A 13,253-nucleotide genomic window follows, 5' to 3' on the forward strand; every position below is an offset into this window, starting at 1 on the left:
TGGCATCTGAGCTAACATTTGTTACCAATCTTCTTTCTGTTTTCTTCTTCTTCTCCCCAAAGACTCGCAGTGCATAGCTGTATATTCTAGTCGTAGGTCCTCCTGGTTGTGCGGAAACTCTTACTCTAGGTTTGCTGATCTTGACTATTCAGACCAAAAAGTGCTTTCTCTGATCATTTTCAAGCTAAGTTTACTAGCAGCATCATTTCATGTTACTAGTTTGAGTTCAGTCATTAGAGTGATTACATATAGTTCTATATTGTCAGTAAAATAACTCAAACAATACTTAAAATAAATAAATAAATTTCAATCAGTGTATAGTTAAAATTTGGCTTCCAGAAAAGGAAACATTCCAGAACAGGAAACAGAGAAAAAGTCCAAATTAAATAAAGAAAGTCACTCAAAATCAAGAATCAAAACATATTGTCCTCGACAGGAACAAATTTGATCAAAACATTTAAAAAATACAGAGAAGGAGGGCAGGGGGAAAGCCAAAGCAACTACCAGAAGGAGAAGCAGCAGAAAGAAAGTTTTCCAGTCCCATAAGGATTAAACAAAAAAAAAAAAAAAAAAAAAAGAGGAAAAACTACAACACTTCACAAATATGTGTTTTAGTACACATAGTTCATTTTAGTGTGTTGAAATTATTTTTCTTTTAAACTCTCCTACCTCATTATTCAAATCTTGAATAACTTTATAGAGAGCTGGTACCAGTGTTTTTTTCCGGTGTAAAGTTGCTGCATAATTGGTGATCTGAGTGTCAGGTAATGCCTGAAAGAAAGATCAAAGGAAGACAAAAGTGAACTTCATATCTGGGAAGTCAGGAACTTTATTTTACATGAGTTCCTCCTGAAAAGATTTATAATTGAGTCAGCTAACAAAAGTACAAAGAATTAATACAAGAAATAACCATGAGAGTTAACAAAACGAATTAAGTTAGGAGGTAACACAATTCTTCTCACTACTCAGCCATGAAAAATGATTAGAAATCACACATTATACTGAGATTTGTTGAAATGGGTTACCTTAAACTAATCTGGTCTAAAAAAATAGTGTAGGATATATTTTAATTCTTGCATTTTACATTTACAAAACATTAATTTCTATAGTGTTAATAAATCATATAGTTTTCAATCAAATCAGTAAGTGGTTTTTAATTACAGCAAAATAAAACATAAGGCACAATTCTATGTCTGTGCCTTACTAAAGCTTGGAGGCTTCCCTTCTTATTCAATACATTTTAAAATTTACATACCCTCTCATCAATCTTAACTATTTTCATATTTATATATCTTCTAGCCCTTATTTACATTAGCACCTTTTTAAAGAGTTGCAATTATAGAAACATGTTATTTCAGATTTTGTGATTTCCACTTCATATCATAACATTTGTTTCAGTTTCTCCACAGAACACATACTCACTGTTTGAATTACTGACACATAGAATCAAATGACACATTCTTATCTCCAGTCGAATTTACCTTGAATTCTGATAACCATTCTTCTACAACACCACGTTCTGATCCCAGCATCTTCTTCTACCTTCTATTCCTCTTTTATCTCTGAAAGGAAAAAAGCACTGAACTTGACGATGGTATTACTTACAGAAACTACCAAAGGAAAATGATGTGTGCCTTTCCCTAAAAGAGAAACTCATCTAGTATATATTTTAGATAGGGAGGCCTTCTTTTTGTCTAGAATGCAATTAAAACAAAATTGTTTTTAAAAAATAAGTTTTTTTTTCTTTTTTGAGGAAGATTAGCCCTGAGCTAACTGCTGCCAATCCTCCTCTTTTTGCTGAGGAAGACTGGCCCTGAGCTAACATCGTGCCCATCTTCCTCTACTTTATATGTGGGATGCCTACCACAGCATGGCTGCCAAGCAGTGCCATGTCCGCACCCGGGATCCGAACCAGCGAACCCCGGGCCGCCGAGAAGCGGAACGTGCGAACTTAACCGCTGCACCACCGGGCCGGCCCCAAGCATGTATTATTTTTAAAGTGAGAAAGACAATAAAAGGTTTGGTTTTTAATTTAAAGCTTATAATGTAAGAACAAGAAGAAATAAAGAACTTCTTGAGGGGAAGAGAAACGTCTTCCAAGTAACTAAAAGTTCTTTTATTAAAAAAGACTATCTCCTAAGAGTGTGTCAAAATTCACACTAAATTTCTACCTAAAAAAAGGAAGTCAGATTTTCTAATTTTTCCCCTCAATTCCAAAAGGATTTTTAAATATCCCTATATAATCCACTACACCAAGTACTACATAAGCAAGGAGTACAAAAAGGAGTAAGACATGCCCCTTGTTTTCAAATAGCAAATACACTTAAGATATACTGACAGATTTATTGAAATAAATTGCAAGAGAAAAAAGAGACAGCAGGGAAACTACAGATTAAAAGAGATGTTAAAAAAAAAATCAATAGCCAAAGTATGAATCCTATTTGGACTCTGATTCAAATAATTAACAAGAGCATGACACAACTGGAGAAAGTTGAACAAGACTGATTTTTTTGATGGATTCCTGCTCTATTTATAAAGCTAATAGCACAGAAATCTAAATAAATTTAAATATAAAAACTTCAGTTTTCCTATATATATTACTATGACATATATGACTTTTCAAACTAGGACAATAAAAATAGGTATCAGCACATTTGAGTGAATATCTACTGCCAAAACACTAAATATTTAATACACAGAATGCTATAATGTATTTGAAAGGGACATGACAAAAACATATCACAACATATTTTACTTTAAAAGTCACTTTGCTTGCTTAGTTAAGGCTTGAATCTTCTGAGGCTAAAAATCACATTTAGAGCTAGCCTTGATGGCCTAGTGGGTAAAGTTCAGCATGCTCCACTTCGGCAGCCCGTATTCGGTTCCTGGTGGAGGAACCACATGACTTGTCTGTCAGTAGCCATGCTGTGGCAGCAGCTCACATAGAATGAAAAGGATCTAAAACTAGAATATACAACTATGTACTGGGGGTTTGGGGAGGAAAAGAAAAAAAAGAGGAAGATTGGCAACAGATGTTAGCTCAGGGCAAATCTTTCCCAGAAAGAAAAAAAAAAAAGGCAGTATCATCCATATATTTTTGTTAAAAAAAGAAACTACTTTTATAGTTCGCTCTTTAAACAATTTGGAAGTTATTTTAGAATGTGATATGAGATTAAGATCTAACACTGTTTTTCTCTCCATAGTTTTCAATTGTTCAAATACATTGTTTGCACATCCATTTTTTTTCCCTAACTTGAAATGCTATTTTTATCATCTACTAAAAGTCTTTCTGTATTTGGAGCCATTTCTGAGCTATTTTTCCCATTGATTTTGCACCAGAACTACAATGTTTTAATTACCATGGCCTTATAATACACTTTAATATATAACAGTACAAGTCCTATCTTAATTCTTTTTCCTAAAAATATTTCATTATTATTGCCTGCTTCCTTCTTTCAGATGAATATAAGACTTATATTGTTAAGTTTCTTTCCCACACTCCATCCTTACGGGAATTAAATTTACAAATTGGGGCTGGCCCGGTGGCACAGTGGTTAAGTTTGCACGTTCCGCTTCTCAGTGGCCCAGGGTTTGAGGGTTCAGATCCCAGGCGTGGACCCACACACGGCTCATCAAGCCATGCTGTGGCAGCATGCCACATACAAAATAGAGGGAGACTGCCACAGACGTTAGCTCAGGGACAATCTTCCTCAAGCAAAAAGAGGAAGACTGGCAACACATGTTAGCTTAGCACCAATCTTCCTCACCAAAAAAAAAGATGTTTAACTAAAGGACAAGAGCATAAATTTATCCATATAATCATCTTACATTATCGTTTCCATTTCTGGCCTCCTTTGGTCTTTATACTAGCCACTTGGCGGTCTGATTATGACTGTACTAGACTCAGTTCAAATGTCACCTCCTCAGAGAAGCATTCCTGTTTACTTAAACTGACTCTCCCTAGTTCCTCCTCCCTCCAACCCTTATCACTCTGTCCATTTTCTTCATAGCATTCAGCAAAATCTGTAATTATCCTGTTTATTTGTTTACTTACTATTGTCTGTCTTTCCCACTAGAATCAGTACTTCACAGGGACAAGTGCTGTATCCCAACCTCCGGGCACTTAGCAGGCACTCAAACACGTGTTGATTTAATTACTTGTGCTCATGAACTCAATTTATTTAGCACCTTTAGCAATGACAGTTTTATTTTTGGCTATAACAAAACCTGAGATTTCTGCTGGCATTTTTTTTTTAAAGATTTTATTTTTTTCCTTTTTCTCCCCAAATCCCCCCAGTACATACTTGTACATTCTTAGTTGTGGGTCTTTCTAGTTGTGGCATGTGGGACGCCACCTCAGCGTGGCTTGATGAGCAGTGCCATGTCCGTGCCCAGGATTCGAAGTGATGAAACACTGGGCCGCCTGCATCGGAGTGCGCGAACTTGACCACTCGGCCACGGGGCCAGCCCCATCTGCCGGCATTTTCTACTTAAGTTTAATAATTTTATTTTTCCAAATTAAACATAGATGGAAGTTAATAGCTTCTTTAAAAGTGACCCAGAAACTTTCTTCAGGTAGACATTTTCCAAGACGCATGAATCATTCATACCAGTCTTACCCAGGTTTGAAGTTAGATGCTGAGAGATTCAGTAATTTTTTTTTTAAAGATTTTATTTTTCCTTTTTCTCCCCAAAGCCCCCTGGTACACAGTTGTATATTTTTAGTTGTGGGTCCTTCTAGTTGTGGCATATGGGATGTTACCTCAGCCTGGCTTGATGAGTAGTGCCATGCTGCGCCCAGGATCTGAACCGGTAAAACCGTGGGGCGCCGAAGTGGAGTGCATGAGCTTAACCACTTGGCCAGGGGACCGGCCCCAGATTTGGCAATTTTGCTGTCTTTGAATTAACTGGCACATATTGGGCAATCTTCTGCTGAGACAATTGTTCACGGCAAAGCTGTTTTACACTGTAATATTTTGTAGACATTTTAAGCAACAATTAGGAATGCAAATTCATTTAAAAGTTCAACCCCATGTGGTGCTAATACTCATTGATACTAATTATCAATATATATTCTCAAAATACCAAATATCAATGACTTCTGCTATTTCATGGCTGCTGAAAAGTTTATTTGGACAGACACATCCTGACTTCAAAAATGTTAAAATGTAAAAAAGAAAGTGTCTTAAAAGTGAGGGAAAAGTAAGTTATTAGTGAGCCCATCAAGTACAAACACTGTATCAGCTGTTTTCTCGATTTTCTCTGATTTAAGAGGCAGTAGAATCTAGTGGTTTCTAACAGCAGCTCTCAACTTTTTGTCTCAGAACCCCCTTTCACTCCTACATTTAAAAAGTTCACTATTCATTATAAAAATAATAAGTCTATTACATGTCAACATAAATAACATTTTTAAATTAAAACTTTATTTTTCAAAACAAAAATAAATTTAGTGAGAAGAGTAGCACTGTTTTACATTTTTTGCAAATCTCATAATTGCTTCTGCATTCACCTTGTTGCTGAAAAACTTCATTGCATAGTCACCAGAGAATGACAGTGAAGAAGGCAAATACTATCTTAGCATTAATATGAAAAATAGTTTTGACCCCAAAGACCCACTTCCAGAATTCCCATGACACACTCTGAGCATGGACTCCAGAGCCAAACTAAGTTTAAGGTCATTTACTGTAGCTGTGTTTAAACCCTCTTACTCCCTTATTAGCTATACTTACCCTCTGTGCCTCATTCCAAACAGAGGGATAATAGCAGTACTTACTTCATAGAGTTATTGTGTGCTTAGAAGAGTTCTTCCCTCAAGGTAAACACTATATAAGTGTTTGCTACAAGTATACAAACAATCTTCATGATACTATGTACTTCATAAAGTAGCTTCTGTTAGTCCTATCTATTAGATAAAAAAATTAAAGTGTAAAGAGGTTGAGTGATCCACACCAGGTAACACAGTTTAAGTGGCAGAACTCGTATTTGAGGTTAATGCCTACTCTAAAACCTATGGTTGAAAAAGCCACTATGTAACCCAGCCCCTTTTGTATAGCTCATACTACTCCTCCAACAGCTTACTATGTCCTGGCCATCCTCTCCTTCCAGTTTCTCTATAGCCTCATGCACACCTTCACCCCAGGGCATCTGTGTAGACTGTTCCAGCCTGGAAGGCTATCCTACTCCTCATGTTTAAATGCCTGGCTCTTTCCAATTATGGTAGTCTCAGTAGACTTTTCTTGATCACTTTATTTAAATAGCAGCCCTTTCTCCCTTCTCCAATATTTTCTATTCCAACAAATATGGTTCATTTCCTTCCTAGAGCTTTGGATTTTCTACCTTGTTTGTTCGACCTTATTACTTATTGATAGTCTATCTTCTCCACCAGAGTTTAAGTTCCATGAGAGGAGGGTCCATTCCTGTTTTGCTCACATTTGCGTGCTCAGTATGCACTCAAAGCTAGTAAGAATACTATTGCATCTGGACATATGGTATGTACTTAATGTATACAGTCAGGCACTGCATAATAACATTTTGGTCAACGATGAACCGCATACACAATAACAGTCCCGTAAGATTAGTACCATATAGGTTAGGTGTGTAGTAGGCTATACCATCTAGGTTTGTGTAAGTGTACTCTATGATGTTTGTACAATGATGAAATTGCTTAATGAAGCATTTCTCAGAACATATTCCCATTGTTAAGTGACACATAACCCTATTTGTTGAATCATGAACCACACTGCTTATGTGACCCTGGACAAATCACTTAAACCCCTTGGGTTTCAGTTTTCTACAATGATAAATTACTTTCTAAATCTAAAATCCTATAAATATATATTTTAGTAGCTTCATTTAAAAAATAGAATAGCACTGGTTACAGAGCAATTTTGTAAATATTTATTTCCTAACTAGACTCAGTATCTTTTAGTATCTAGAGGTAGCTATGAACACAGTTATAAACACACTGCGAGTTTTCTTTTTATTTATGCAGACAATATAGAATTCTGAAGATAATTTCTTCTACTGTATATTATACCAATCCCATCACCTGGTATATAAAAACTCTACTTGAAAGCAAAAATCAAGCTGATATTTTCTAGCATGCAGCTTGATTCAGGCCCATACTATCTCACTTTCAGAGTATATTTAACAAAGTAAAGAGGATATCACAGAAAATGATTATCTTTTTGGTGACCATGGTAATGACAACCTTTATTAGCAGGCTTTGACTAAAAGATAATGACCAAAATAATAAACTGCTGGAACATGATCTGAAGGAGGTCAATAACTATTCTCCAGGAAGCTAACTCAGAGTACTTGTGCAAGCACAATAACCTCACCATTCTACGTGGGTAGAAAGTGTGTCTTAGTTGAGAGCATATATCTTTTTCAGGAATTGTCAATTTGTAGAGAATCAGAATATAACAGGCAGCACAGCCTAATGGTTAAAGAGTATGGGCTCTGGCTCCAGACGGCCTGAGTTCAAATTCCAGCTTCATGACCTACAAGCTATGTGTCCTTGGGAAAGTTACCTAACCAACCTGTGGCCTCAAATCCCTCATTTATAAAACGGGGATAATAGAAGTACCTATGTCAATTTTTTTTTTAAAGATTAACTAAGTTAACACATCAATGAGCGAAACTAACTATGATAACTACTTTCATGGGTTTCTAGCGGACCAAAATTACTGGATAAACAAAGCTATACAATTATCAGGGCAACCTATGAGATAGGAAAAAATAGTTATGCTACTGCAAATTTTCAAACTAGGCAAAAAACTATGAAGATATTTCAAGGCAGAAATATAAAACTTAAGCACCTAGGACATGCTGTTATTATAAACACTAAATTCCCTAAGGAAAAACCTAGAGGTGCACTGTAGAATATAGTAGCCACTAGCCACGTGTGGTTACTTAAATTAAAATAAAATAAAATTTAAAGATTCAGTTCCTTAGTTGCACTAGCCACATTTCAAGTGCTCAGTAGTCACATGTGACTAGGTGTCTCCCATACTGGACAGCATAGATATAGAACACAGACACCACTGGAGAAATTCTATTGGACAGCAATGATCTAGATGTAGCTAGATAATACAATTATCCTGAATAAATTCGATAATAAAATAATTGTAAAGTTTAGGCAACAAAAAGGTTAAAAGACACAACTATTAAAAAGGAAACACTCCCAAAAGTAAAAATCAAAGGCAAAATTAAGACATGGTCATTTCAAGACTCCTAAGTAAAATTGCTTAATAAATAGAAGCTACTCACCAAAGATTACCAAAAGTTCTAACATGTCTAACTGTATGGGAAACTCATTCTTTACCTTTAAAAAAGTTAAATTCTATAATTTTACCTCTGTTCTAAGATCAGTTTTCTAAAGGAGGAGGTGGCACAGGAATGCAGCACAGTTCAAGTGTGGAATTCATTTGTTGAGACTCAAATATTTTCCAACTCTACAAAAAATGAAAATGAAAAACTGTGAAATATTGAGCTAATTATTCTCAAGAATCTAATATAAAGGAGAAAAAACAATCTGATGACATTTATAATATAATTTATCTAATTTAAAAAATAGAGATTCAAAAAATTTCAATAACAACTAGTATATACTTGTGTACTGTTATCAAACCTAATTTAAAAAAAACAGATTTGGAGACAGGAAGTCTGTGTTTTAGTTTCAAATTTGCCATTAATTATTCTAAGGCTTTGATTAGGTTATTTAAATGTTCTGGAGCCTCACTTGAATAATCTATAAAAGTAAGTCCTTTCCAGCCCCAAATTCTATGAATCCAACTTTTGAAACACATTACAGTGAACACACACACACGTGCAAACAATCATTAAAATTTTAATCTGCAGTATAAAACCAAGCTTAAATAATAAGTATCAGCAGCTACAAAACCATTTTGGGTAAGATTCACAAAACTGAAAATGTTATCATTTTTAAAAAGAACACAGAAAATGCTATTACTTGAATTTTGGGCACAAAAACATAATAAAAGGTATTTTTGTTTTGTTTTTTGGTGGGAGAGATTTGCCCTGAGCTAACATCCATTGCCAATCTTCCTTTTTTTGCTTAAGGAAGATTAGCCCTGGGCTAACATCTGTGCCAATCTTCCTCTATTCTGTATGTGAGATGCCTCCACAGCATGGCTGACGAGTGGAGCAGGTCTGGGTCCAGGATCCAAATCCACAAACCCAGGCCCCCAGAGTGGAGCATGCAGAACTTTAACCATTTGGCAATGGGGCCAGCCCCCATAATAAAAGCTTTTTGATCAAAGAGAACCATTTTCAAATCGCTAACAGTATACTTTCTCATAAAGTAGTAACTGTTATCACGTAGTTGCTGATCACACTATATTCTACCACTTTGATTCAAAACTGTATCACAACGTTGAATCTAAAACACCAAAAGAAAATTAACATTTTAAAAAGTGTTCATGACAAAATGTGGGGTCTTTTTCAGACCATGCCAACTCATACGGGATGCAGCAAAAGCCATATGAGAGGGAAATTCATCGCAATACAGGCACACCTTAAACAAGAAAAAGCCCAAATAAGCAATCCCAAACTACACCTAACTCAATTAGAAAAAGAAGAACAAACAAAGCCCAAGTCAGCAGAAGGAGAAGAATAATCAAAATCAGAGCAGAAATAAATGCTATTGAAACAAAAAAGGCAGTAGAAAGGATCAACGAAACAAAGAGCTGGTTCTTTGAGAAGATAAACAAAACTGACAAACCCCTAGCCAGACTTACAAAGAAAAAAAAGAGAGAAAGTTCAGATAAATAGAATTAGAAATGAAAGGGAGAAATAACAACAGATACCACAGAAACACAATGGATTATAAGAGAATACTATGAAAAGCTACATGCCAACAAAATGGACAATCTATAGGAAACAGATAAATTCTTAGACTCTTATAACCTCCCAAAGGTGAATCAAGACGAAACAGATAATCCAAATAGACCAATCACAAGTAAAGAGATTGAAAAGTAATCAAAAGCATCCCAAAAAATAAAAGCTGAGGACCAGACAGCTTCCCTGGAGAATTCTACCAAACTTTCAGAGAGGATTTAAAATGTGGGGTTTTTTAAATACAAAAAATACTGCAATAAAATTCTCTTGGAGTTAAACTACATTATCATCATAAAATCTCCAATGTTTTTCAAACTGAAGATGTGTCAGGACCTCCTACTCCAACCATAACAGCTGACTTTTTATCTCTTATATTGGGCTATCACATGAGAATTTTTATTTCATGAGAATTTCTGCAACAGGGGAAATAACTTGAAAAGGACTAAAACGATATCTGTGGAAAAATACATAGGAAACTGGTAACACTTCAGAATGGGGCACTTGATGTCAAGGAGACTCTGACACTTTTTGTACCTTGGGAATTCTGAACAATCAAGACACTGCTAGATTTTGAAGCAGTGCAGGCAGGCAAACTTGAGAGCTACACTGGGAGCCCCTGTAGAACCAGGTCTCTGACAGTCTCTCAGAGCTAAGAATACAGATACGCATGAGGCTCTCAATTTAAGAAAAAAACAAAAAACAAAACAGAAAAATCCAACATGGAAAATGATAGGAAAATTGAGTTTTATTAAACTTTAACACAGCTTTAAAGCAGCTCAATCTCGGATTAATTGGAGGCAATAAGCCCCTCACTCATTTAAGCAAGAGAAAAAAATGGGAACCCTACTGGGAAGGTAACATTGTCTGGAGCCTCTAAGGTTCTTTCATACACAAAGCCTGTCACACAAGAAAAAATTACTAAACATGCAAAGTTACAAAAATATGATCAATAATTAGGAGAAAACTAGACAAGAGAATCAGATCCACAGATGATCCAGTAATGGACTTAACATACAAAGACAATCATTTAAAAGAATTCTAACATATAAAAGAAAATAGAGAGAAAAATGCACAAAATTGATAAATGTTGGAGAATTTCACCAATGAATTAAGACCTATAAAAAGAATTAAATAGGGGGCCGGCCCGTGGTGTAGTGTTTGAGTTCAGTGCTACACATGGACCCACATATAAAGTGGAGGAAAACTGGCACAGATGTTAGCTCAGGGCTAATCTTCCTCAAGCAAAAAAAGAAAAAAATAATAATTCAATAGACATTCTAGAACTGATAAATACAACATGTGAAATTAAGAACTCAAGACATTGTTTTATAGTACACTAGACATAGCAGATATAGGATTAAAAGATAAGTCAAAAAAAATACCACAACTATAGCTTGACAGAAAAAAGTAGAGAAAGAAGACAAAGAAGAGTAGAAGAGAGAAGAAAGGGAAGACAGTGATAAGGGGAAAGATGGAGGAGAGGTTTAAGAGAAATGTGAGACATGCTTTAAATATCTAATATCCATATAACTGAAGTCCCAGATGAGAGGAGAAAGAGATAAAAGCAACATTCAAAGAGAGAATGACAGAGCTTTACAAAACTGATGAAAGAAATCAATCCAGAGATTCAAGACATTCTGCCAACTCCAAGTGGAATATATTCAAAGAAAACCATACCTAAGACATCATAATCAAACTAAAAAAGGAAGAGAAAATTCATAAAAGCAACACAGAAAAAAATATAGTTGACCTTCAAAGAAACAGTAAGACTGAGAGATTTCTCAACAGAAAAAAACAGAACCAAGAATATAACAGAATGACATAGTTTAAGGGACAAAAGAAAACAACTGACAATCTAGAATACAATAACCAGTAAAAATAGCCTTCAAAAATTAAGGAGGAAGAGAGGATTCTGGAAAGATGGCAGAGTAGAGAGCACCAAGAATCTGTGAAGATCTAGAAATCAATTGCACTCACAGAATCGGTCTGATGTAACTATTTTGGAATCCTGGAGTCTACTGAATGCTTGCAACCTCCATGGGAAGACTTCTGATTTTTAATTTTAATTGCGATTAATTTCAGTCAATTTCAGCTTTGAGCACTGTAATAACTACCCATCCCCCATCCCCAGCCATGTGGCAGGCAGCTTGGCACATGTTCCTGGAGCAGCTTACAGGAGGCAGGGTGGACATAAAGAACCCTGTCCAAAAGACACTGGAGACTGGTGCTCTGATCGCTGATTGCTGATTCAGATCACAAAGGTACAGACAAAAAGGCGGGCAGCCACTGTTGTTGCATCTCCCTTCATTGCTGCAAGCCCCACCTCTCCTGCTGAAGTGACTTTCAGGGGATTTAAAGGGTCTGTGCCCATTTCACCCCTCTTTATTTTTCTCTCTTTCCCCTTTTGGGAGCCAGACACTAAAGATTAGGACATTAAAAAACAATTTCAGGGGAAAGGGGGGGTGGGGAGAGGGCACAAAGGGTGAAGTGGTGCACCTACAACATGACTAACAATAATGCACAACTGAAATTTCAGAAGGTTGTTAACTATCATAATCTTAATAAAAAGTTAAAAAAAATCAAAAATAAATTAAAAAAAAATTGCAGGGTCAGCCCAGTGGCACAGCAGTTAAGTGCACACATTCCACTTCAGCAGCCCGGGGTTCACCGGTTCGGATCCCGGGTGCAGACACAGCACCGCTTGGCAAGCCATATTGTGGTAGGTGTCCCCACGTATAAAGTAGAGGAAGATGGGCATGGATGTTAGCTCAGGGCCAGTCTTTCTCAGCAAAAAGAGGAGGATTGGCAGGTGTTAGCTCAGGGCTAATCTTCTTCAAAAACAAACAACTGCATACACAGGTAAAAATAGACAGTAACCACGTATGTCTAGAATGCACACAGAAAAGACCTGAGAAGACCTCAAGTCTAAATCTCAGGCTGACCCTTCGCACAGAGAGAGCCTACAATAACAACAACAAAAAACAAAAGCAAAGATTAAAAAAACAGCAAATGCTAGGGAAGGGCAAAAATCTGATTTCCAGAGTTACCACCTTATTAGATTCAAATGTCCAGCACTCAATAACAAAAATCACAAGGCATAAGAAAAAACAGAAAAAAATAACAAAAACCAGGAAAGCATGGAGGAAACTACCTCAATATAATAAATGCTATATATGAAAACCCAGAGAACATCCAACACAATGGTGAAAGACTGAAAGATTTTCCTCTAAGATCAGGAACAAGATAAGGATGCCCGCATTCATGACTTCTATTCAGTGGATATGCGCTTGACCTAATCAACACTGGTATACGCATAAAAGAAAACTGATAGACTCTGCTAATATCAGAGAAAGTAGAATTTAAGGTAAGAATCATTACTACAGATAAAAGGA

The 13,253-nt window shown here is 36.1% G+C and overlaps 1 protein-coding gene across 13 annotated transcripts in view; it reads right to left on the reverse strand.

Annotated features, from left to right (window-relative positions):
* The window catches only part of HYCC2 (hyccin PI4KA lipid kinase complex subunit 2), an 86,236-nt gene that overhangs the window by 43,033 nt on the left and 29,950 nt on the right, over nt 1-13,253 (reverse strand). For 9 of the 13 annotated variants that reach the window (XM_014829238.3, XM_070508386.1, XM_070508382.1 and 6 more), the window contains 3 exons: nt 8,357-8,456; nt 1,482-1,562; nt 670-771 (listed from right to left, as the gene is read on the reverse strand). In XM_014829238.3, the coding sequence (XP_014684724.1) occupies nt 670-771; nt 1,482-1,532 (153 nt within the window). In that variant the 5' untranslated portion in view covers nt 1,533-1,562; nt 8,357-8,456. The remainder of the gene's footprint in view (nt 1-669; nt 772-1,481; nt 1,563-8,356; nt 8,457-13,253) is intronic. The other 4 variants (XM_070508383.1, XM_070508388.1, XM_044768461.2 and 1 more) reach the window with 1 other exon arrangement.

The sequence above is a fragment of the Equus asinus genome, chromosome 4 (genome assembly GCF_041296235.1).
Source record: "Equus asinus isolate D_3611 breed Donkey chromosome 4, EquAss-T2T_v2, whole genome shotgun sequence".
Classification (NCBI taxonomy): Eukaryota; Metazoa; Chordata; class Mammalia; order Perissodactyla; family Equidae; genus Equus; species Equus asinus.